Source organism: Ovis canadensis, chromosome 24, assembly GCF_042477335.2.
Source record: "Ovis canadensis isolate MfBH-ARS-UI-01 breed Bighorn chromosome 24, ARS-UI_OviCan_v2, whole genome shotgun sequence".
Taxonomy (NCBI): domain Eukaryota; kingdom Metazoa; phylum Chordata; class Mammalia; order Artiodactyla; family Bovidae; genus Ovis; species Ovis canadensis.
In genome coordinates, this window is record NC_091268.1 from 35108956 (window position 1) to 35134085 (window position 25130).

The following is a 25130-nucleotide window of genomic DNA, read 5'->3' on the forward strand; positions in this document are numbered from 1 at the left end:
CCAGTCAGGTGGCACAGTTTGATCCGTCTCCCTCTAATACTGCATGGGAACCGGGCTTTTAAGGAGCTGGTAGAGAAGTCGGGAATGCTTGGTGTAAATCTCAGCCATGTGGTGTGGCTTTGGGCCTTGGGTTCCTGAGCTGTGAATCCCAAGACCCTGGCTGCTTTGTCTCTGACTCTCTGAGGAAGGCAGCAGCCACCTTGGAAGTTCTCAAGATTCCAACAGGGATAGATTTGGGAACTCAGAGGGTCTCTAATTCCCACCAGCCAGTCCCCTAGGCCCCCAAGAGTCTGATAATCCACAGGACTCAAGACAGCTCTAGAGCATATGCTCTTCTGTTTTTCCCTACAGGTGGATAGATCCCGCGTCCACATGGCTCAGTAGAAGATGAAGCCCAACCCGGCAGGCTTCTCCCCAGAGGCCTGCAAAGCTGCAGGACGGGGCCAGCAGAGCTGCCCTGTCTGCCAGGCCTGGGTTGGGGTCTCAGGTCTGGGGAATGTGTCTGGACCTGGGCTGGGGTCTGGTGTAGTTCTAGAACCTGGATCAAGGCCTGGTGCTGCTACAGAACATGGGCCAGGGACTGGAGCAATGTCGGGCCCTGGGCAGGGGCCTAGTGATGTTCTGGGACCCAGACAAGGGTCTGGAGCAATGTCGGGCCCCGGGCAGGGGCCTAGTGATGTTCTGGGACCCAGACAAGGGTCTGGAGCAGTGTCGGGCCCTGGGCAGGGGCCTAGTGATGTTCTCGGACCCAGACAAGGGTCTGGAGCAGTGTCGGGTCCTGGGCAGCGGCCTACTGCTGCTTCAGGAGTTGGGTCAGTGTCTAATTTAGGAGCTTCACCTTCCCCTGGCCAAGAGGTAGGGCCTGGACCCAGGCGGGGATCAGGAGCTGGGCAAAGACCCAGTGAGCCAATAACAATCCCAACACCAGATCAACAGCAGAAGACTCAGGCCACCCCTGGGCAGGCCTCGAGGCAGAAGGTTGTGGTCACCGGAGGAGCAGGCTACCTGGGCTTTAGCCTGGGTTCCAGCCTGGCCAAGAGCGGCACTTCTGTCATCCTGCTCGACCTCCGCAGACCCCAGTGGGAGCTGTGCCCAGGGACCGAGTTCATCCAGGTGCAGTGATGAGGTCTTGGGGGACAGGCAGGGGGCAGGCTGGTGGTGGAGGTCAGGGGTTGGTGTCTGATGTGTAACCAGTGGCTGGTAGTGAAGAGCACAGGCTCTAGAGTCAGACTCCAGCTCCCAACTGGGCTGCCACGGCCACAGGGCCCCATACCTCTGAGCCTCATGTCTTCATCCACAGGAAGGGGACACCAACAGTATCTGCTTCACTAGAGACTTGTGGGGAGTTGAGGAGACAGTGCACGTAAAACTCTGAGCACGCTCTCTGTGACTTAGCTCCATAGAGGGGGCTGATGATGATGAAGACGGACGCCCAGTGGAATCATCTAGTAAATCCTGCCCCACAGCTTGTTCGGGCTCTGCAGATGCTGGGCCTGGTGGGGTCAGGGGGCTGGCTCTGGGACCTGCCACAGCTGTAACGTCTGATTACCTTGGGCCCAGACCTCCTACCTCCGTGTCTTTCTGCTGTTTCAGGCTGATGTCCGCAGTGCAGAAGCCCTGCACCGTACCTTCAAAGGGGTGGACTGTGTTTTCCACGTGGCCTCCTACGGAATGTCTGGTGCTGAGCAGGTGAGACCCCCCCACACACACAATGGGCTTAGGTCTTGGCTCTGCCCGCCCCCCTAATCCCTGCGCATTCATTATCCTCTTCACCTATTCCCAGGAGGGTTTGGGCTACATTTGGCCCATGAGACCAAGTGCCAGTTCTGCTATTGTCTAGCTGTGTGACTAGGAAAGTTAAGTTAACTTCTCTGAGCCTCTGTTTCTTCATCTGTTAAGTGAAGACACAGCTAGAGCTAATGTCACATCCTCCCCAGAGAGCAGTGTAACCGTATCTGTCAAAGCATACAACAGCCTTTGATTCAGAAACTACACTTACTTATGTATTTGCAGCATTGGTTTCAATAACAAAACAGGAACTAACCCAAATGCCCAACTACTGGGGACTATTTAAATAAATTGTGATATAGCCTAACAATGAACTTCTATGCAGCCATTCACAAGAAGGCGAAAGAATGAGGTAACTTACTATGTGCTGATAACAGAACAATTTCCAAGGTATGAAAACACATTTGACACTTTTTTTTTTTTAATAAAAGGCATATACTCACATTTGTATTAGAAATGGGAGAGGAATTTTTCTTCGTTGCATACTAGTTTTACTGTTTGAGTGGTTAACAACTGCAACAAGAATAAATAGAGCTTGAAAATCAGTATGGGACCCACTTCCCTGTGTGGTTGTAGGGATTAAATGAGATGTAAAGGCTTCGCTGTGTCCCTGACACACAAGCAACTCTCACTGTGGCCCAATTGATATTATTTTTCCTACCTCTCACTGGGATAGACGGCAGTATTACTGTCTCTGTCTTGCGGATAAGGAAGCTGAAACATCTAGAGCCAGGAAGCAATCCAACATATTTGAGGCTCTTTTCTGTGTGAAGCCCTGCATCAGGTCCTCTCATGGGGCCTATTAAATCCTGCCAACCATCCAAGGGACTCTTCCCTCACTTTATAGGTGAGGGAGCTGACTGCCAGATGAGGGGTAGCCCAGGCAAATGGGAGGAGAGAGGGGCACTAGAGCCCAGGGCCCCCACACTACCAGGGGCCCCTCGGAACCCCTGCCTCTGAGCTGCAGCCCCCCACCCTGCCCCACCCACGCCCAGCCACACGGCCGCAGCTACAGGGCTGAGACAGCACCTCGACTCTCGCGCCTCCGTCTTGCCTTTTAGCTGCAAAAAGAGCAGATTGAGTCTATAAACGTTGGAGGCACCAAACTAGTGATCGATGGTAGGCGCTCAGAGCAGAGTGTGACCCGCTGTGTGTTTGCCGCTTCTTTCTTCACCTGGGCTGCTGCAGGCCCAGCTCTGGGGGACAGAGCAGGGGGACAAAGGTGGGAACCTCCTCCCACCCCCTGCCCTCCCCCGTGGAGGGTCTGTGGGCAGCACTTCCTTCCTGTTCTGCAGGCGTGCCCAGGCCCTGGCATGGGGCTCAGTGTGACCTCAGTGTGTCTGGGGGCATAGAAGTGGAGTTTGTGCAGAGGGCTTAGCAGTTGGGAGCAAGAAAAGCTGCTGAAATTCCAAATGAGAAGACCCACCTCGGGGGTCTCTGGGCATGTCCTCCGTCCTGTTTTTCTCTCTGATTCTAGAGTGTATTTTCCTTACCCACTGAGTGAGACTTTCTTCTGACCTGTCCTTGGCAAGGCAGCCACACTGAGAAGGAAGAGTGAGGCAGCCTGGCCCCCAGGGACTCTCAGAGCAGGGGGTGACCCCTCCCCAAGTTAAGGGAAGGAGGCCCTTCCCTCCTGAGGCAGGATGTGTGCTGTAGGGTGGGTGGAGGCCTCATCCAAGGAGGTCCCCAGGGGCACCCCTCAGACAACTCCCTGCTCACATCAGCGCTGTGTGTGTGTGTGTGTGTGTGTGTGTTGCTGTGTGGCCTGTCGCTGCAGTTTGTGTCCGCCAGCGGGTTCCAAGGCTTGTCTACACCAGCACCGCCAATGTCGCATTCGGCGGGAAGCCTATAGAACAAGGCGATGAGGACTCTGTGCCATATTTCCCACTGGAGGAGGTACCTGGCTTCTGGGAGAGGTGGGCAGGGTGGACCTGGGACCCACAGTTCAAAGGGCAGGGATGGGCAGAGCCAGGGTCAACTTCACAACTCAGGGTGAGACCCAGGAACAGAGAGTTCCCAAACGACATGGTTCAAGCCCTCTCCTACTTCAGTCATGCCTGCAAGGGCTTTGAAATCACACCAACCTGGGCTTGAACCAGCAAAGCAACTTTCTACTGTGGGACTCTGAGAAAATCACTTCACTTGGAGGCTCTCCTTCTTCACCTGGGCATGATAACACCACTCTGTGGGGATGTGGAGAGCTGGAAACGAGACGATTATGTGAAAATGCCACGTGAGCACGAGGATTCCATGTAAACGGTCCATCTGACACACATCCAGCATCCACATCCCAACGCAGCCGATGTCCCAGGGCAGGCGATTTGGCTGACGGGAAGCTCCATTGTTACTGCTCTGAACTCTCTCCTCTGTTTGTGGTTCCCACCTGGAGGGAGAGGAGCGGCGGGAGGGCTCCTTGGCCATTTCCCAGTGGGGGTCCCAGAAGTGAACTCCCGTATGGTCAGAAGCAAAAGTGCAGTCCTGGGGCCAGGAGGGCTGGGCAGTGTGATCAGCAGCATCCCTGACCCCATCTGGTGGCTCTATTCTCCCTGTCCCTGAATAGCACACAGACCACTACTCCCGAACCAAAGCCATCGCTGACCAGTTGATCCTCATGGCCAATGGGACGCCTCTCCCAGGTAAGTACTGGGGGCCTGCTCACAGCCAACATGTGTGTCCCCCACTGCCTCCCTGAAGCACATGAGCTGTTCTCGCTTTTGCCTGGTATGTTTCTGAGGCCCAGCTTCCTTCTAAAGGACACTTTCCCAGGGCCTTGGACATTCATCATCCGACAAATTCTGAGTACCCACACCCAACAGGGATACAGCCTGGAAAACATCAGACCCAGTCTCTGCCCTCACGTTGCTCATGGTCTGGTGGGGAGACACTTGGGTTAGCCCAAGTCTAGCCCTCTTTTCTGCCACATAGGAGGGCATCCAGTTTGGGAGAATCCTCTTCTAGATAAAAAGAGTACAAATTTCTGAATATGTAGTGAGGTGTGGTGCTTTGGAAGGGCTGTGCAAGGGAGGGACGCTTCAGGAACTCCCAGAAAAATTGGCCTCGGCTGCCCAACTGGATTGCCTCTTCTTATCATACTGTCATAAAGAAATAATAATAGAATAAGGACAGGTGGCAGCATGGTGCAGTGGCTAAACACCCACATACTGGCATCAGACTGAACTGAGTTCAAATCCTAGCTCCACCACCTTTCAGCAAAAGTCTCCTATCTCTTGACAGCATTTGTATAAGAGACCCAGTTTCTTTCCAAACTCGGGAGTCAAATATATTCAGATAAAGTCCTTGCTATCCAAATTATATTTGCTTTCTGAAATTCAGAAACTAAAAAGAATCAGAAAAGCTGGTTTCTCTCACTGTTTAAACTCAGGAGCCAAGTGGATTTAGAGGGTGAAGGTTGCTCAGTATCATAATCCCCAAATTTACAGGAGAGAAAACTGAGGCTAAGAGGTTAACTGACCTAGATCAAGGTCACACAGCTCTTAGGTGGCAGAGGTGGGGTTTGAAAAAAACCCTGTCCCCCCAGGGGAGTTTAACACTAGAGCCTGGGGCTTAACCACTGAGCTCCACTTAGCTGCGGCTGAGTGGTCTCTGAACATGAACGCTTTCCCCTAAAATCCTCCCCACCTCACCCCCTCACCCTGGGCCTGTCAGGCCTCAGTTATTTATCCCAGAGGGAACATCCAGCTGGGTTTCCCAGGAGTTTGGGCCTGTGCAGTAGAATTCTATCAAGGTTGGACCAGTGCTCCTACAAGTCAGACACCTAATCCTCCAGCTGAGAATTATTTATACAAGCATCCCCAGCTTTCCATGGTCAGGACAGTCATGGATACCCTGGGCCCCACCCCTCTGTGATGTAGCCGCCCAGTGCCCCACTGGTCAATGTCAGCTGCAGCCCGACCAGCCTTCCCCCAACCCCCATCCCATGCCCAGGTGACCCAGAGTTTAAAATTAGCTCCAGGCTATCTACAGAAAAGCTCACTTGATACCTGCCTCACAGGAGGCCTGCCACAGTCTCCCTGGGTAATTTCCAGTCCCTGCTCCCCCAGCTGGTCCCTGAGACACTCTGCCTCTAGCCTGGCATGGAGCAGCCTGGGCCCTGTAGCACAGTCTTGAGACTTGCAGACCCCAGCTCCGCGTGAAGGCGCTGTGTCTTCACGTCTCTGGGTGTGTGCGTGTCCTGGGGAAAGAAAAGAAGGAAAGAGAAGTCGCTCAGTCGTGTCCGACTCTTTGCGGCCCCAAGGACTGTAGCCCACCAGGCTCCTCCATCCATGGATTTCTCCAGGCAAGAATACTGGAGTGAGTTGCCATTTCAAATCACCACTAACCTGGTGGCTCGAAACAGCAGAAATTTCTTCTCTCATGGTTCCCATAGTTCACAGTCAGATGTCTGAAAGCCAAGTGTCATTTGGGCTGTGCTCCCTCCAGAAGCATGTGGGAGAATCCTTCCTTGACTCTTCCAGCTTCTGGTGGCTCCAGGAGCTCGGGGTCCTTCTCTGGTGTGTGGCTGCGTCACTTGGTGTTGGTCTCTGCCTCTGTCTTCATGTGGCCTCTCCTCTTCTCCCTCTGTGAGTCTCTTATAAGGCCACCTGACACTGGATTTAAGGCTCAACAGGATAATCCAGGATAGTTTCATGTTTAGATTCTTAATTTTATCAGCAAAGACCCCTTTTCCAAGTAGAGTAGCATCCATGGGTTCCAGGACACAGACATAACTTTTCAGGGCCCACCATTCAACCCACTATACTGGGCTTCATTGTTAAGTGAGGGTGTTGGAGAAGGAACAGTCAGGGTGGCTATGGAGCAGTCAGGAGCAGGCTATGACCTGGTGATACCATCCCTGGCTAATTTATGAAGAAAAGGGAATTTATACTGGAAGGATATGTGATAGCTTCTGGAAAATATCATCCAGAAAAATGACCACCAGGGTTTAGAAATGACAGGGTTGGGGTGATTCCAGGGACCTGGGAGGCAGGAGCTGGTGATCAGTCTCTCAGGGTGAGCCCACTCTTAGGATTTTAGATCCCACGTTAGTCAGATGCACAGAGTTATGTTCCTGGGTGAGAAGATGGCATTGGCTCAGCCTGGGTCCTGGAATGCCACCTCAGAGAAGAGAAGTGTATCTAGACTGACATTCCCCTCCACCCCCAGATCTGGTGCAAAGGGGAAGGAGCTCCCAAAGAAAGGTGGGCTTCTGGTCCCGGAGGATGGCATACACTCAGCTCCCCAAACTGGGAACAGGCTGCTTGGGGAACCTGAGCCTTGGGGTAGTGGAACATCTACCAGGAGGCACTATCTCAGTTAAGGAGATGGGGTTGGGAGTCAAATAATTTACAAATAGTAACTGAAAAAATTTTTTAATGAATTAGAATAAATTAAACAAACAAAAAAATAGAATAAATTGAAAATTTTGTAGACTTTCTTAAGACTTGAATATGTCTGGGACAGCTCTTCAGGTTATATACCCTTAGACCTCCCCCCACAGGGTGACAGGCTCCCACTTCCACCAATGGGGACCCCTCAACAGAGAATTTGGGAAGCCCTGGACTAAGCCCTATCTTAGTCTGGAGACTCTGCTGATACAGCAGAGAGGGGGAACAGACCTCCAGCTTTCATGCTGATGGCTCTAGTCTTTTCCTTTCTGGTTGTCTGGAAAGGGTAACTGCAACCACTGGCTACAAAGCATCCATTTTCCAGGTGAAGAGACCAAGACAGAGAGCCGAGGGTCAGGGAGCTAAGTTGTTAGTATTGTGTCACCAGAGGTGTTGGTGGAAAGAGCTTGAACCTGGATCTCCATCTCAGCTCTACTAGGTTGAGCTGTGTGCCCCTAGGCAAATCACATCTCTTCTTTGAGCCTTGGCTCCTTTATCCATAAAACAGGGATAATAGCTCCCACCTCATAGGGCTGCCTGGAGGGGAAAATTCCAGGCTTACCAGAGCACCAGATGAGAGCGCCAGATGCATAGTAAAACCTCTCTGAGAGCCCTATGGACCTTACCTGTGACTAGAAGAAAGAAAGAGCTACAGCTATTGGCATGAGGGCATGTGGGTCTATGCACATCTGTAAAATGGGCACAGTAGGACTCTCATGGGAGTCAAAGGCAATCACGTCCATCAGAGCTGGTTAAACTCTCATAGGCCACGCACACAGGTGTTGCCTCTGTTACTGGCCTGTGAGTTTTGTGAGTTCAGGGACCATTTCTTGGTCCTCCTGGGATTCTTCACAGCATCCATCCCAGGACCCAGTGCAGAGCAGGTGGGGAGGGGGATGATTCTCAATAGTGTTTGTTGAATGACTAGCTGATCTACTGAGAGAATAATTAATTGAATGAGAAAACTCCAAGGACCTGCCTATCCCACTAACCTGTCCAGGTAAGGACCAAGAGATGTGGACAGCCTTTCTATCCCCCTTCCTGCTCATCCACCCCTTCCTAGGCCCCTGACTGCGCTCCCCTGTGTCATAGGAGGAGGCTCTCTGAGGACATGTGTGCTCCGACCCCCAGGGATCTACGGCCCCGAAGAGCAGAGGCACCTGCCCCGTGTGGCGGTACGTTGTTCCAACCAGAGGCCGGAGGCACGGGGGGATCCTGGCTGAAATTGTGTGGATGAGGACCCATGGTCCCCATGTCAGTCTTGGGTCAGTGCCCCAGCAAGGGACCCTCAGTTCTGGGAGCACTCCTGCCCCCACCAGGCCCACCAGGAACAGAGCTCTTAGGGTACTCCAGCCAGGCCTGGTACCCATAGAGAAGACATGGAGCTACAACCCCAGAGAGGCAGAGGAAACTGTTGCCCTGCTCAGATGTGGGCTCCCTGAGGGCCAGAGGGCTCATCTCATGCTGCTGGCACCAGGGTCTTCACCCAGAAAGCCCCTCTCCAAACAAGGCTGCCAGGGATATGGCTGCAAGGGGCTCTGGATCCTGTCCTCAGATTTCTCACAGCCTAGTCAGGGAGACAGGTGCCACAGTCACAGATTCAGAGTGGTAAGGGCTGAGGTGAGAGGGAGAAGACGGGAGGATAGCAGAGAGGGCCTGGCAGGGGAGGTCCAGGAGGGCTTCCTGGAGGAAGTGATACCTGTGCTGTTTGAATAGGGAATGAGCTAACCAAGCAAAGGGGGTAGTGAAGAGAAGGTGATCCAAATAGAGGAGAGAGTTTGGGCACAATGCTGGAAATGAAAACCAGTTCCAGGTTTGTGGATGTACTTCCCTGGTGGCTCAGACGGTAAAGAACCTGCCTGCAATGCAGGAGACCCAGGTTCGAGCTCTGGGTCGGGAAGATCCCTGGAGAAGGGAATGGCTACCCATTCCAGTGTTCTTGCCTGGGAAATCCCATGGACAGAGGAGCCTGATGGACTACAGTCCATGGAGTCAGAAAGAGTTGGACACAATTGAGTGACTAACAGTCGACAAAATAGACAATTCTGCCCCCCTTCCTGTGGGCTTTATATTCTCACAGGAGGAGAGACAGAATAAACACCTTTCATGACAAGGAATATTCGAAGGTGCTGGGGACTGTGGAGAAGGAGGAAAAGTGCAATGGGGTGGGGGAAAGCTAGGGTGCCAACAGTCAGGGAGCCTCTTCGAGCAGGGACACTGAGCACCTTGAGGTGACCCGGTCTATCACACAGGTAGGCAGAACCTTCCAGGCAGAAGGCACGGGAGGTCCAAAGCCCTGAGGCGTGAACCTGCTGGCATGTTCCAGGCAGGAGGCCGAGGGCTGGAGCTGAGTGAGACCACGGGGTTCGGTGGGAGACAGATCAGAGAGTAGCTGGGTCCAGAGCAGAAGGGTCTCCTTAGCCATCTGACCTGCCAGCAAGGCGTCCCGAAGGTTCTGAGCAGGGGAGACGTGGTTTGACTTCGGATTCAAAAAGATCCCCAGCTGCATGGAGAACAGCCCACAGGGGCTGAGGGTGGAAGCGGGGGACCAGTTAGGCTATTTCAGTGTCCAGGTGAGAGAGGGGGGTGGCAGTCAAGGCAGGGAGGAGTGGCTAGATGCTGGTCTGATTGTAACAGCTGAGACAGCTGGGTTCACAGATGGGTTGGGTGCAGAGAGGGAGGGAGGCGACAGCCAGAGCGGGCTGCGGGGCTTTGGCCTTAGCCCTGGGTGCTGTGGGCTGAGGGGAAGCAGGGGTGGCCAGCTGGGGTCGGGCACTCACAGGACAGGGCAAGTCTGCCTCGTCTATCTGGCAACCAAATGGGCCACCAAGTGGAGATGTCTGTCAGGAAGGTTTAGTGGGGCTGGGAGAGGTCTGGCCTGAAGCTAGAAATTTGGGAGCCATCTGCACGGAGATGGAATTAAAAGCCATTCCAGGCTTCATCTGTGTTTCTCACCCTGTGCCCTCTCCACCAGAGCTACATTAAGAAGAGGTTGTTCATGTTCCGATTTGGGGACCGACGGACGCGGATGAACTGGGTCCACGTTCGCAATCTGGTGCAGGCACACGTGCTGGCCGCCGAAGCCCTCACCGCCGCCAAGGGCCACGTGGCCGTGAGTCTCCTGCAGTGCTCCCCCTCCTTACCCCCCAGGCTGCAGGTAGGCGCCCCCCCATCCCTAGGGGATTCCTGGCTCACACACAGCAGGTCTCCCCAGCTCAAGTTGCCTCATGGGCTTCTCAGCCCAGGAAAGCTGAGGGGTGGCTGATCCTTTTTAGAGCATCGTTAGCTCCTGATGACCCTGGGAGGCAGGTGTTGCTGATCCCAGAGTGACAGTCACCAAATGCTAAGCATGTTACATATATTGTTATAGTTCACCTTTAGAACAGCCCAAGAGGGAGATCCCATTATTATGCTCCCATTTCTCAGATGAAGAAACTGAGGCACAGACAGTTTAAGTGACTCCGTCGAGGTCATACAGCTAGTCAGCTGGCAGCCCCAGAATGCAAAGGGACTTGTTCAGATCTTTCTCCAGGGCTGCTCGGGAGAATGGGGAGTTGGGGCAGCTGCTAGGAGCCATCAGGAGGACGGGGTCCGGTGATGGCCCTGTGCCTGACACCCCTTCCCCACGTGTCCCCTCAGAGTGGGCAGGCGTACTACATCAATGACGGGGAGAGCGTCAACCTCTTCGAGTGGATGGCTCCACTGGTAGGTGCCCAGACAACGCCACCAACCCAAGTGAGAATTCCAGGATCCCCACGTCTTCTTTCCCTGTCACTTTTCCTCCTTCCAAAAGCTCAGACGGTTTCACATTAAAGGCCAGCTCTGGCAACCGTGTCCACTTGGGAGGCACTGGAACTGGGTCATGACCACCCCTTTAGGAGGCCAGGAGCTCCCAGAGTTTGCCACAGTCCCTCTCAGCCTGCGTCCTGATTTATGTGGATGTCTTGTGAAGTTTGGCTTGTGGGACCCCCACCTCCGTACTATATAGGGAGGCCTGTAATTCATGGGGTCTCAAAGAGTCGGACACGACTGAGCGACTGAACTGAACTGAACTGAACTGAAAGAGCTAAGTAGAAGGTGGACAAAGCACAAAGGGAGGCGCTGCCCACCCTCCTCCCCACTCCGAGAATCCCGGCCTCCTCTCCCAGCAGCTTACAGACTCCTTGAAGCAGTCGACCAGAAACCCCACACTGGAGGATATATATCTTTAGGGGCTCTTTGCATGTCAACTTTTAACAATTTTATTGAGATATAATTTATAGACCATACAGTTCACCTATTGAAAGTATACAAGCCAGTGGTTTTTAGTAATTTAAGAGTTGTCTGACCATCACCAAAACACACTTTAGAACATTTCATCACCTTCCCCAAAAAGCACCCCTCCAAAAACCAGACTCTTTAGCTGTCATTTCTGTTTCCGTCCCATCCCACCCCACCCCTAGCCACAGGCAATCACTAACCTCATCCCGGCTTCTATAGACTTGCCTGTTCTGGACATTTCCTATGAACAGAATCATACAATGTTTGGGCTCCGTGCTAAGTTTCTTTCATTTAGCATAATGTTTTCAAGGTTCATCCATGTTGTGGGTGTGTCATGTCAGTGATGCATTCTTTTTTATTACCAAAAAAAAAAAATATTCCGTTCAGTGGATATGCCAGATTTTGTTAATCCATTCATCAGTGGATAGAAATTTCAGTTTTCCATTTGCGGGCTGTTATCAGTAATGCTATTATGAACATTTGTGTATAAATGGTTGTGTGGAGATACGTTCTCATTTCTCTTGGGTCTACACCTGGCAGTGGAATTCCTGGGTCATACATTCCCAGGTGGTGCTGGTGGTAAAGAATCTGCCTGCCAGTGCTAAAGATGTGGGTTTGATCCCTGGGGCGGGAAGATTCCCCTGAAGGAGGGCATGGCAACCCATCCAGTATTCTTGCCTGGAGACTCCCCAAGGACAGAGGAGCCTGGCGGGCTACCGTGAATTCTATATAAGTGCCTTAGAGTGTGTTTGGGTGAAGCAGATGTAAAAAACTAAATGATGGGAATGAGCCCATAAAAAAAAAAAAAACCCACTCTGCAGCCAGTTCCCACTTAGTTTTCCAGGTTATAGCATGGATTTCATTTATTGACTGGTGTAAACGTAGGGCTGGCTGTGGGGTCTGCCCGCTCTGGTGGGCAGCTGAGGAGGGGCCAGGAGGTGCTCTGATAACTCTGGGGTAAAGGCAGTGTGTGGCCTCTGCAACGCTAGCCCTTCAGGTTCTGTTTTCTCGACTCAAGCCATGTTTCCTTGCAGTTTGAGAAGCTGGGGTACAGCCAGCCCTGGATCCAGGTTCCTACTTCCTGGGTTTACCTGTCAGGTAAGGAAGGGAGTGTGTGTGTGTGTGTGTGTGTGTGTGTGTGAGAAAACCCTCCATGTGCCAGAGGTACATGCATTGTTGTCCCCGTGTTCAGTCACTCAGTTGTGTCAGACTCTTTGTGACCCCATGGACGGCAGCATGCCAGGCTTCCCTGTCCTTCACTATCTCCCAGAGCTTGCTCAAACTCATGTCCATCGAGTTGGTGAGGCCATCCAACTATCTTATCCTCTGTCATCCCCTTCTCCTGCCTTCCATCTTTCCCAGCATCAGGGTCTTTTCTAATGAGTCATCTCTTCACATCAGGTGGCCAAAGTATTGGAGTTTCAGCTTCAGCATCAGTCTTTCCAATGAATATTCAGGATTGATTTCCTTTAGGATTGACTGGTTTGATCTCCTTGCTGTTCAAGGGACTCTCGAGAATCTTCTCCAACACCACAGTTCAGAAAGCATCAAGGCATTACCTCATTTTAAACCCAGAGCCAGGACCTAGCTGAGATGAGTGGGGCCATGAGGGTGCAAAATTTAAGGAAACCTGCACTCTCAGGAGTCAAATGCTCCAAGCCTGATCTGCACTTGCCCAGCCCTGAGAGCAAGTGCCTCTTTAAATTTGCCCTCGAGGCACCTTACTCCCCTTGCCCTAGTCCTGGCCCTGTTTAAAGTCTATCCCACTTGCCAGGTAGGTGTGATTAGGCCCATTGTAAAGATGAGGCACCTGAGGCCCCGAGAGGTTAGCAGCCTGCCCACAGTGCCATGCTGAGAAAGCAGGAGAGGCAGAATTCACACTGGGCTCGGCTGACTCCATAGCCCACTCCCAGCCCCACTGCTGTGCTGGAAGGTGCTAAGCCAGGCAGAAGAGAGGCTGCCCCATCCACCAAGGTCAGCCTGGAGTTAAGGCTGCTTTGGGACATGTGGAGGTTCAGTTTTGACCCTGGCCCTTTCCTGGTGGCTCAACAGTAAAGAATCTGCCTGCAGTGCAGGAAACCCAGGCTTGATCCCTGGGTGGGGAAGATCCCCTGGAGAAGGGAATGACAACCCACTCCAGTATTCTTGCTTGGAGAATTCCATGGACAGAGGATCCTGGCGGGCTACAGTCCATAGGATTGCAAAGAGTCAGACACGACTGAGCGACCAACACTTTCACTTTCTCCTCCTCACCCTGAAGGTCAGTCTCTGCTCTCACGCCCCAGTGTCTCTCTGCTGGCCTCCTTCCAGCTGGAATGCTGAGTGTGTGTCAGGCATGGAGTGATCAGCCCCAGGGGATAAGTGGCCCTTCAGTCACAGATAACTGAGTTCCTGGAAAATCTCAGCTGGATCTGTTGCTCTTCAAGAGCACTGGGATGCTTGCCATTGAAAGCTGGGGTTTACAGACCTCTGTCCCCCAGGGCACCGGCACAGAATGGCTTCCCCTGCACAGCATCGCCCCCAAGAGTGACACTCCTGACCCCCAGCTGAGAAAACTTCAACTGCAGGTTCTGGCAGTTTAGTGAGTTATCTATAAATTCCCAGTTCCCAGTGAGCTAACTGTAACTCAGTGCTTCGTACCCTTGGCTGCACGGTAGAATCACCTGGGAGCTTTTAAAATCTAGAAATGCCTCAGCCACATCCCAGACCTATTATCTCAGCATTCTGCAGGTACAAAAGGGTGGGGGAAGCTGGAACATTTTTTAAAAAGTGATCCAGTATAAAGCTCATGTTGAGTTCAATCACTGCCCCAACTTCTTTCTCTGACTCGAGAGAGCATACTGGAACAGAAGTGAGTGAGAGAGACATGCCTGTAGATATCACTTTGAATCCGCTCAGATTTATTTTAAGATGTCAGGCTTATAATATTAATAACAACTTACTTGTGACATATTTCATCACCAAGCAAGGTGCCCCAGGCTGTGCTGAGAAACTGATATAAAGGAATCCCAAGAACAGGAAAATGTTGGCAAAGTGAAGATTACCCCTAGCAAAGCAAACAATGCCCCCCCAGCTGACTTGCCCCTGAGAGCCTCCCTGGAGTCTGTGAAGAGCAGGCACCTGTTCATGGTCCCTCTCTCCCCACACAGCCACGGTGATGGAGTATTTGCATCTGGCCCTGAGGCCCATCTGCAGCCTGCCGCCGCTGCTCACCCGGAGTGAGGTAAGTGGGCTGCTGTGAGGGGAGCCCCTGTGCCCTGGTGCCCCTCACTTGCCTTCTGCCCCTTCTCCACTCCCACTCTGACACCATAACCGGATGCTTGTCTAAGGTCTCAGAACCTCCTATGTGTGCCCATATCTAGAGCCATCTCCTTTATCATGTCCCAGCCTCTGGCCTTTGGCTTAGGCTGTGCTCTCTTGATCTGAAGGATGACAGCTCCAAGCCCTTTCTTCATCACTGTCATTTCACTCATAAGCAGCTTGCCTTCCCAGCCAGACTGGAGGCTCCTGAAGGCAGGTTCCACGACATGAACCTTCTGGAATGTCTCTACTCCCCAACAGCTGTCACTGTGCACACACAGCCTGTTGATTCAAGGCTCACAGTTTGAGGCTCACAATCCCTGCTCACTGAATAAGTATATATTAATTAAGGACCTACTGTGTTAAGGACACTGTTCTCAAATAATGATGATGCATTTTCTATTTGCATATAGAGTTTAAAAGAGATGTTTTGTTTTTATTTAAACATTACTTTTTCATTTCTTTCTTTATTCTTAGGTGCACTAGGTCTTCGTCGATATATGCAGGCTTTCTCTAGTTGTAATGAGCAGGGGCTACTCCTCCTGAGGAGCACCTGCTCAAGGTGTAGGGGCTTCAGTAGTTACAACACACAAGCTCAGCAGCTGTGGCTCATGGACCCTAGGGCACATGGGCTTTAGTTGCTCTGAGGCATGTGGAACATTCCCAGATCAGGGATTGAACCCATGTCCCCTGCATTAGCAGGCAGATGCTTATCCACTGTACCAGCAGGGAAGTCCTAAAAGAGAGGATGTTTTCATGCAGATCATAAATAGTAAAGCAACAGTGGTGTTTGGTGTTACTTTCAAAATCCTTCTTCTCTCATTTGACTGTCCCTGATGCACTGCTAAGTTAGGAAGGCCAAAAAGATTAGTATCTTATTTAATGGTGGAAAAACTGTGAGCATGAGAGTGAACCAATCACTGATTGGTTCAAGACTTCCTAGGTGGTTCAGTGGTAAAGAATTCGCCTGCCAATGCAGGAGACACAGAAGACGTGGGTTCGATCCCTGGGCCAAGAAGATCCCCTGGAGGAGGAAATGGCAAACCACACTGTATTTTTGGCTGGAAAATCCCATGGCCAGAGGAACCTGGTAGGCTACCATCCGCAGGGTCCCAAAGAGTTGGACACAACTGAGTACGCATACACGCACCAAGGTCCCACCTAGAATTGACTTCACACTCAAAGCTCAGTGCTCCCCACCTCAGAGAATCAAGAATGGGCCATGGAAAGAAGCAGTTCCCTATGCTTTCTGCTTTTAACCATCTAGACTAGCAGAGAAAAGAGAAAAATAAAAATAGGGACCATCTGTTGTGTGATGCGGAGAAGGCAATGGCACCCCACTCCAGTACTCTTGCCTGGAAAATCCCATGGACGGACGAGCCTGGTAGGCTGCAGTCCATGAGGTCGCTAAGAGTCGGACACGACTGAGTGACTTCACTTTTGTGACTTCACTTTCACTTTTCACTTTCATGCATTGGAGAAGGAAATGGCAGCCCACTCCAGTGTTCTTGCGTGGAGAATCCCAGGGACGGAGGAGCCTGGTAGGAGGCCGTCTATGGGGTCGCACAGAGTCAGACACAACTGAAGCGACTTAGCAGCAGCATTGTGTGATGATGAAATATCTGGCACTGTGTTTCTCATTTAATCTTGACAACCACTATGCACTGTGGATTCTGTTATCACTTCCATGTACAGAGAGGAAATGAAACACACGGCTAGGGTAGGGGGAGAGGGTAAAATAAACTGCCCATCACCATTTGCTTATGTAGCAGCACTGAGATTCGAACCCAGACCAGACCTAAAAGATTCCAAGCTTAACCATTAGTTTGTGAAATGTCAGGAATCATATTCACATAAAATAGCTGCCAAGGTACTGCTGAATTGTGGTCGGGCTGGGAGCTGGCTCCTCTTTCTCTCCCCTTACTTGAGGTTTCCTTGTTCAATTTTGGAGTAAAGCACCCTAGTTAGTTGTGAAGTTTCTGGGCACCGTGGCTCTGGCGTCCTCTGCTGGCCAGTCTATAACATACTAACGAGCCTTCTAGTTGACTTCATAGCCTTTTTTCATTCATTTCAGCCATTGTTCTAAGGAATGAAGGTAGGACTGACCTTACTTCCTATTCGCATATACTGTTTAAAAGAGAGGATTTTTGTTGTTGTTGTTGAATAGTTGATTTACAATGTCTTAATTACTGCTATACAGCAAAGTGATTCAGTTATATATCCTTACTTTGTTTTTTAAATATTCTTTTCCATTATGGTTTGGGGCTTCCCTTGTGGCTCAGCTAGTAAAGAATCTGCCTGCAGTGCAGGAGACCTGGGTTGGAGACCTGGGTTTGATCCCTGGGTTGGGAAGATCCCCTGGAGAAGGGAACGGCTACCCACTCCAGTATTCTGGCCTGGAGAATTCCATGGACTGTATAAATCCATGGGGTCGCAAACAGTTGGACAAGACTGAGCAACTTTCAAATATATATAGTCTGGGGGGAGTGGTGTTGGGTCTTTGTTGCTGCATGCAGGCTTTCTCTAGTTGCAATGAGCGGGGACTACTCTTCTTTCTGATGCCCAGGCTTCTCACTGGAGTGGCTTCTCTTGCTGTGCAGCACAGGCTCTAGGTATATAGGCTTCAGTAGTTGCAGCAGAGGAGCTCAGTAGTTGCAGCCTGTGGGCCCTAGAGTGCGGGCTCAGTAGTTGGAGCCCACGGGCTTTAGCTGCTCTTTGGCACATGGAATCTTCCTGGACCAGGGATCAAACCCATGTCCCCTGCATTGGCAGGTGGATTCTTATCCACTGTACCACCAGGGATGTCCATATCATAGAATATTGAACATAATTCTCTGTGCTATACAGGCCCTTGTTGTTTATTAAGAGAGGATGTTTTAATGCAGATTATAAACAGTAATAATCTGTTAATCCCTGGTAGCTCAGCCAGTAGAGTCCACCGGCAATGAGGGAATCCTGGGTTCGATCCCTTGGTCGGGAAGATCCCCTGGAGAAAGAAATGGCAACCCACTCCAGCATTCTTGCCTGGAGAATTCCATGGACAGAGGAGCCTGGTGGGCTACAGTCCACAAAGAGTTGGACACGACTAAGTGACTAACTCTCACTTTCATAAACAGTAAAGCAACAAGTGGGGTTTGGTATTATTTGCAAAATCCTTCCAGTCCACTCTCTGATTTGACTGTCCTTGATGCTCTGGTAAGTTAGGAAGGGCAAAAAGATTATAATCTCATTTAATGACGAGCTCACAGTCCATCCAAAGAGGAAGACCGCCCAACAACCAGGCAACTCAACACACTGTGATAAGGATTATATCGGGGGAAGTGATGAGAAACTTCAGAGTACACAAAAGAAGCACATAAACCAATTCTGAGGAAGTTAGGGAGGGTTTCCCAAAGGAGGTGATATCCAAGCCTGAGATGTGGGACCATTGTTTATCTAGTTCACAGCTGTATCCCCCAAACCCCTGAACTTGCTAACTGAGGCAAAAAGAGACAAGAACTGGCCTCTCTCCCTCTCTCCCCACACTAGCATCCCAGATCAGGGGCTTGACCCCAAGGGTTGTTACAGGGCCACAGCAGAATCAAGCAGCTAGTGGACACCTTCCCAGTGTTCAGCTGAGGAACTAAAGCAGAAGAAATGAATCAAGTGGGACGGTATCCTCCCAGGCCTAACATAGCAGGGAAAGGCATGGGCTAGAATTTGGCTCCCTGTGTGACCCTGGGCAAGTCACTTAACCTCTCTGATCAATTTTCAAGAGGAGACGGTGGTATTAGCATTTCAGAAGATTAAATGAGACGAGGCCCAGAAAGAATTTAGTCCTACAGGCACAAGGTGCTAGTTCAGCAGTTGTTAGCTGTCAGTACTACCTTTGAAGCCTGTGGGCCCCAGGACTTCTGCCAGCAGGGAAGGTTGCTCAGACCCTGGAGAGTTATCACTTCTGCATAATTGAATTCCTCTCTTAGGGAAGCTTAGTTAATCAGCAAGGGAGTGAAAACTGTGCCCTGGGACCTGCCTGCCCAGACTCGATCTGGAGCTGTGGGCTGAAAAGCTCAGGGTGTCCCCTGGAGACACTTGTTTCCGGAGAGCTGCACCCAGGCTACAGGCAGAATATATCAAGGTCCTCCTGAGCCCCAGCATCTTCTAGGCCAGGGAAGGGAGTGCACAGGTGGGGCCTTTACTTTGGGGGCACTGAGAAATTCAGTAGGGTGAGGAGATGCCGAAAAGACATCGGGGAGGCGACACCCTCAAAGAAAATGGGGGCAGAAGAGAGAAAGGAAGTCCTCCCCATGAGAACATCGAAGGCGCAAGATCCAACACTTTGGGAGGTCCTTTTAAATCGCTGTGCGATGCAAGGGGAATCTCTACCATCTCCCGTCCCAGTGAAATAAGGTTGCCTCCCACGCCCACTAGTCCCGCTCTGCGGCTGTCCCGCCTCTCCCCGCAGGTGCGCAGTGTGGCCGTGACACACACCTTCCAGATCGCCAAGGCCCGCGCCCAGCTTGGCTACGTGCCGGACAAGTTCAGCTTCGCGGACGCAGTGGAGCGATATGTGCAGTCAACAGCGGGGCGGACCCGCGGCTCCACCGCGCGGACGCTCCTGCGGCTGCTGCTCGGGCTGTTGCTGTTCCTTGGCCTGCTAGTCCTGGCCCTGCGCTTCCTAGGCCTGCAGCCGTCCGTCCTCTGACCGTCGTCGCCGGCCCATCCCTGCTCCCTCTTCGCCTTCAGGACTCGGACCAGACCCTGCTCCGCCCTCCGGACTTGGGCGCACCCTGGAGTCCTGGACTTCTCCCTAACACGCCCTCTGGGCTTGGGTCTGCCCGGGGCTCAAATGGCAACCCACTCTAGTATTCTTGCCTGGAGAATTCCATGGATAGAGGAGCCCGGTGGGCCACAGTCCATGGAGTCGCAAGAGTTAGACATGACTTAGCAGCTAAATCGTCATCATCTGGGCCCAGCGTTCTAACCCCGCCCATTCCCCGCCCCCTGGGTTTAGACACGCCCCTGCCCCGCCTCTTGAGTCGTGACCACGCCCCTGCTCCTCCCTTCGGGTCTGGAGCTCCCTCTTGCCTGGAGAGGATGCCACCGGAAGGTCCTAGCCTCTCAGCCTGCTCCGCCTTCCAGGCCTTCTCCCCGTCCCTACCCAGGTCTGACCCGCCCCAGGGTTCTCTCCTGCTGTAGTTCCGCTCTCTTCCTACCTGTAAGCTTGAGCCCGCCCCCTGGTTTCTCCCCAGGGAATTAGCCTTAGCAGTTTGGGTAGGGGCTTCCCAGGTGGCGCTAGTGGTAAAGAACCCGCCTGCCAATGCAGAGACTGGGTTTGATTCCCGGGTCGAGAAGATCCCCTGGAGAAGGAAATGGCAACCCACTCCAGCATTCTTGCCTGAAGAATCCCATGGACAGAGGAGCCTGGCGGACTACAGTCCATAGCGTCGCGAAAAGTCCGACACGACTTAGCAAGCAGGCACGCCCTATCCCTCTGGGTCGGGTCCTTCCCCTCTTCTGCTTGAGATTCGGTCCTAGCCCCGCGCCCTTCCGTCTGGTTCCACCCCCTCCAGTCACATCTCATAGGCGAGTTCTTAGGGCCTGAGCAACTGAACTGCAGCCACTTATGCAAGCTGGGCATACGTTTGCAAGTTTTCGTTGTCTGTTGCTACCTCTCTAGGGACACAGACCCTCCTTGCTGCTCTAACTTCCCTGGGCTTGTCCTCAGATTGGGATCTTGGATTAGATCCATTCTAGGAGCACTGTGTTTCATCCTCTGCTACGCTTACGTTTTGGGTTCTCTCACTCATCAGATCTCCTGTGTGTTGATAGCCAGGGCTGGAAGGAAACCTGAGACCCGGGCTTCTGCCTAGCTCTACTTGGCCTTTTTGGGTTTCCAGGGTATAAGTCTGGGGATGATTCAGCTTAGTAAGCACAGATTTCGGTACCAGAAGGGACATCAGAAAAGAAAAAAAAATTTTTTTTAGGGTGATAAAAAGATAAAACCGTCCAGTTAAAAATAAATAAATCCTGGAGGTGTAATATACAGCATGGTTACTATAGTTAATAATGCTATATTGTGTATATGAATGTTTCTGAGAGTAGATCTTAAGTTTTTATCACAAGAAAAATTGTAACTGTGGTGATGGAAGTTAACTAAACATTGTGACCATTTCACAATATATACATATAGCAAATAATTATATTGTACACCAGAAACTAATACAATGTTACATGTCAATTAAATCTCAAAAAAAACCCCACCCTTTTAAAAGAACTGAATCTGTTGTATGGCAGAAACCAAGGCAATATTGTAAAGCAATTATTCTCCAATTAAAAATAAATAAATTTAAAAAAATTTAAAAACAAATCTCTGGGGAAAATAGCAGTAAATTATAATGGGCATTTTTAGAAATTAATTGGTCATATTTTTTTATTCAATATTGCTTCTATTTGTTCCTGAGGGGGCCAGTAGTGATCACCGTAGTCTTTAATGTTTAAACCACAATATTTCTTAATCCAGCCCTGATCTCCACAGACACAGTGCCTCCCTATTATCTTGGTTTCAATTGTGGATACCAAAATATTAGTGTGTAAATACACCTGTGTATATATCGTAATATACCCAGGTGGAACTGGCTGATAAAACTATGGGTCCTAGCAGAGAAGGAAACCATCACAAACCTAAAGAAACCCGTGATGGGGAGGAGTAAATATGTTAGTTAGGGCCAACATGGCCCCAGCATGAGTATCAACGGGGTGTCCTCTGCTGAACAGTTAAGAAAATCTGTGAAGCAGCTCAAAAATGTGTGCTCCTATTTACTATGTTGAATTGCATGTGTGTATATAATTTTTAAAAACAATAATCCTTTATGTTTTGTGTATGCTTCATTCTTTCTATTTAATGTTTGATAGTGTGAAAGAGCTTTCATCTACATGCTCTAATACTGAATTCTCAGGACCACTCTTACATAGGGCTTATTATTATTCTCATTTTTAAATGAGGAAACTGGGGTTGTCTAACTTGAAAGAGTGGAGGAAGGTGGGGCTTACTGCTCTGCAGGTGGATGAGATGCCCCAGGCCCACTGACCTAAGCATGACCCATGGGTTATTTCTGCTTTTCTGCTCCTTGACCACGGCTTGAGTTGAGCTCTGGGACATATCTCAGTCTGAGATCCACAAACCTTCGGCTAGTTGGGACTGGCAGCCCTTGGGATTTCTTTCTTCTCAGTAACATGCTTGCATTTAAATTCACCTTCCCCTCTGAACTTTCTCTGAGAAATCTGTTCTTAGCAGAAGGAAAATAGGCTTTTACTGTTGACATAATCTAAATCTTTTCTCTACTGACAAACCTCAGCTTGTGAAACTCAAAAGCAAAATCAATGTCTTTGTTTTCTGAATTTCTCTAAATCATCTCTTTCCCTGGTAGTAGAATGTCTAAACCCTGGGATGGGGGCAGTATGGGTCACTCTATCAGAAAGCCTCCTTCCTCTCAAGTGTCTTTAACCAATGGGAAAGGAGGTGGCACCTCCACCCAGCAGAGAAACCAAGTCCCCATGAGGGTTTTAGAGGCTTCCCAGATAACCCACCCTTCATGAGTTGTTGTTTTTTTTTTAATACTTTTCATATTTTATTTCATTTTAAATTTTTATTGGGGAATAGTTGTTTTACAATGTTGTATCAGTTTCAGGTGTACAGCAAAGTGAATTAGTTATCCATATACATATATCCACCCTTTTTAAGATTCTTTTCCTGTATCAGTTAGAGTATTGAGTTTCCTGCACTATACAGTAGGTCCTTATTATCTATTTTATATGTAGTAACATGCAAATGTCAATCTCAGTCTCCTAATTTATCTCTCCCCCCTTCCCCTCTAATAACCATAAGTTTGTTTTCTACATCTGTGACTCTATTCCTTTTATTTTTTTAAGCACTCGTTGTTATTTAGTGGCTAAATTGTGACCAGCTCCGTTTGAGACCCCATGGACTGTAGGCCTGCAGGCTCCTCTGTCCATGGAATTTCCCAGGCAAGCATACTGGAATAAGTTGCCATTTCCTTCTCCAGGCGATCTTCCCAACCCAGGGATCCAACCCAAGTCTCCTACGTTGAGGGCAGATTCTTTACCCCTGAGCCACCTGGGAAATTTCATTGTTTTATCAGTTGACAGGGCCTAGAAGTAATAATACCTCAGTATCTAGACTACATCTGGTACCCAGATCTTGTTTCCTTATACCATTCTCCAAAAAAGGGCCCATGATGCCTAAGATAAACGGCAAACTCTGGAACAGGAAACATGTAAGATGAGCCTGGAGCATCTTTTGGTGCCACAAAGTGAGAATGTTTAAAAACAACAACCATGCAATGATGGAGGTATTTGAAAGGACACCTGAGCCAGCTGTAAGAGCTCCCAGTGGCTAAAGATACAACACTTTGAACAAATTATTACTGGGTTATTTCCCAAAATGAATATCCAGGAGTCCTGCTGCTGCTGCTAAGTCGCTTCAGTCGTGTTCGACTCTGTGCGACCCCATAGACAGCAGCCCACCAGGCTCCCCCGTTCCTGGGATTCTCCAGGCAAGAACACTGGAGTGGGCTGCCATTTCCTTCTCCAGTGCATGAAAGTGAAAAGTGAAAGTGAAGTTGCTCAGTCGTGTGGAATAAATAAATTTAGTAAATGAGGGAAGAGATCAATTTCTTTGTATAGTATTTCAGTTAACTGATGTAAACATTTCACCCTTAAGAATATCACAACTCCACATTGCTATATATAAAATAGATAACTAATAAGAACCTACTGTAATAGCACAGGAAACTCTACTCAGTACTCTGCAATGACCTATATGGGAATAGAGTCTGAAAAAGAGTGGATATATGTTTATGTATAACTGATTCACCTGCCCCACAGCAGACACTAACACAACGTTGTGAATCAATTAGACTCCAATAAAAAAAATTTATTTAAGTGTATACAGTGACTTCATTCCAAAGATTCCAGTACTGAGGAGGGGGTGTGAGTGGAGAAACTGCAAAGAAGACCTCAGCCAGGTGATCAAGGTTAACATCAACGGTAACAAATCATGTTGATAATGTGTACTTTTTTTTTTCAGCCATACTTGGGGGATATTAGTTCCCCACCAAGGACAGAGCCTGCCACCCCCTGCATTGGAAGGGCAGAGTCCTAACCACTGGACCTCCAGAGAAGGCCTGATAGCGTGTACTCTTGGTGTGGAAGAGAACGGCACTTTAGCTCTGTGGTCTTCCTTTCAAAATCCCTTAAGGTTCTAAGCCCCCAAATCCTAATTTTGAAAAAAAATCAAAGTAATTGAGAAACTTTCTACAAAATGCCTTACTCAGAACTTGGGGGTCATCAAAAACAAGGAAAGTTTAAGAAGCTGTCCCAGCCAACAGAAGTCTAAGGAGATATAATGACTAAATGTAATCTCCTCAGAGGGATCCGCTTCCTCATGCTGTTCAATAATCCTCACAGGTATAATGGAAGAAAGTTCAGTGGCTGTGAACTTCGTGCGTGTCAGGACCTGCCCTGTTCCTCTTTAGCCTCAAGTTGATCTTCCTGTTTCGTGTCTGACTCTGCAACCCCATGAACTGTAGCGCAGCCAGGCTCCTCTGTCCATGAGTGTCCCAAGCAGAAATACTAGAGCAGGTTGCCATTTCCTTCTCCAGGGGATCTTCCCGACCCAAGAATTGAACCCCTGTCTCTTTCATCTCCTGCATTGGCAGGCAGATTCTTTACCACTGAGCCACCTGGAAAGCCCAATCTAGGACTAAATATTAATAGTAGGCCCTTCATAAATTGTTGTTGAATGAGTAAATAAACAAGCACAAAAACAAGTAAGAGGTGGATCAATGAAGCTGGGACTTCTAGGCTGATAAGCCCACCTAGGGCGGGGATCTCGAGCCCCCAGACCCTCCATAGGGTCACCTGACAGTTTCTACCAACAGGGATTTATGGAGTCAGTCTCAGCTCTCTGCAGACCAGAGAGGCCAGAAAGGGACCCTTCCTAAGTGAAGTCTTCATTAAAATCCACCTCCCCCCCTCCCCACCTACTCTCTGTCACTGGAAGGTAAAGAGGCCCACTCCCTGGGCCTCAGGCTTTGAAGCCTTAAATCAAAAGCGCAGTCTGATGCGAGCTTCTTAAAGTATCTCAGATGCTTTACCATGCAAATAGGGAGACGTTTTCGTATTTTTAGGTGGCAGGATTGGTGGGTTTGTATATTAGGCTAAAGGAGTGAGGGGCCCCCGAGCTGCAGTTTCCTCCTTTCCCCCTCTCTTCCTCATTCCATTAAAAAAAAAAAAAAAAAGGCGTCAGAAGGTTGAAAAACAAACACACACCGAAAAATGCTAAGAGTAACTGGGAGAGGATGATTCAGAAGTTGAAAAAGTGAAACCCGCAAGGTG

At 50.0% G+C, this 25130-nt stretch overlaps 1 protein-coding gene across 1 annotated transcript; it reads left to right on the top strand.

Moving 5' to 3' along the window:
- Positions 1-568: 568 nt before the first annotated feature.
- SDR42E2 (short chain dehydrogenase/reductase family 42E, member 2) lies at positions 569-20688 on the top strand. The gene is made up of 12 exons (XM_069569795.1): positions 569-812; positions 854-1113; positions 1594-1689; positions 2850-2907; positions 3566-3684; positions 4349-4424; positions 8265-8347; positions 10147-10284; positions 10812-10877; positions 12467-12530; positions 14582-14655; positions 19177-20688. Exons 1-12 carry the CDS (start codon positions 569-571, stop codon positions 19414-19416), a joined length of 1518 nt encoding a protein of 505 aa, XP_069425896.1. The 3' UTR covers positions 19417-20688.
- The last annotated feature ends 4442 nt before the right edge of the window (positions 20689-25130 follow it).

Coding starts and splice junctions, on each gene's coding strand:
- SDR42E2 (XM_069569795.1), top strand. CDS start 569: ATGGGCCAGGGACTGGAGCAATGTCGGGCCCTGGGCAGGGGCCTAGTG. Junction 8,348..10,146: donor GGCACCTGCCCCGTGTGGCG/GTACGTTGTTCC, acceptor CCTCTCCACCAG/AGCTACATTAAGAAGAGGTT. Junction 10,285..10,811: donor CCGCCAAGGGCCACGTGGCC/GTGAGTCTCCTG, acceptor GTGTCCCCTCAG/AGTGGGCAGGCGTACTACAT.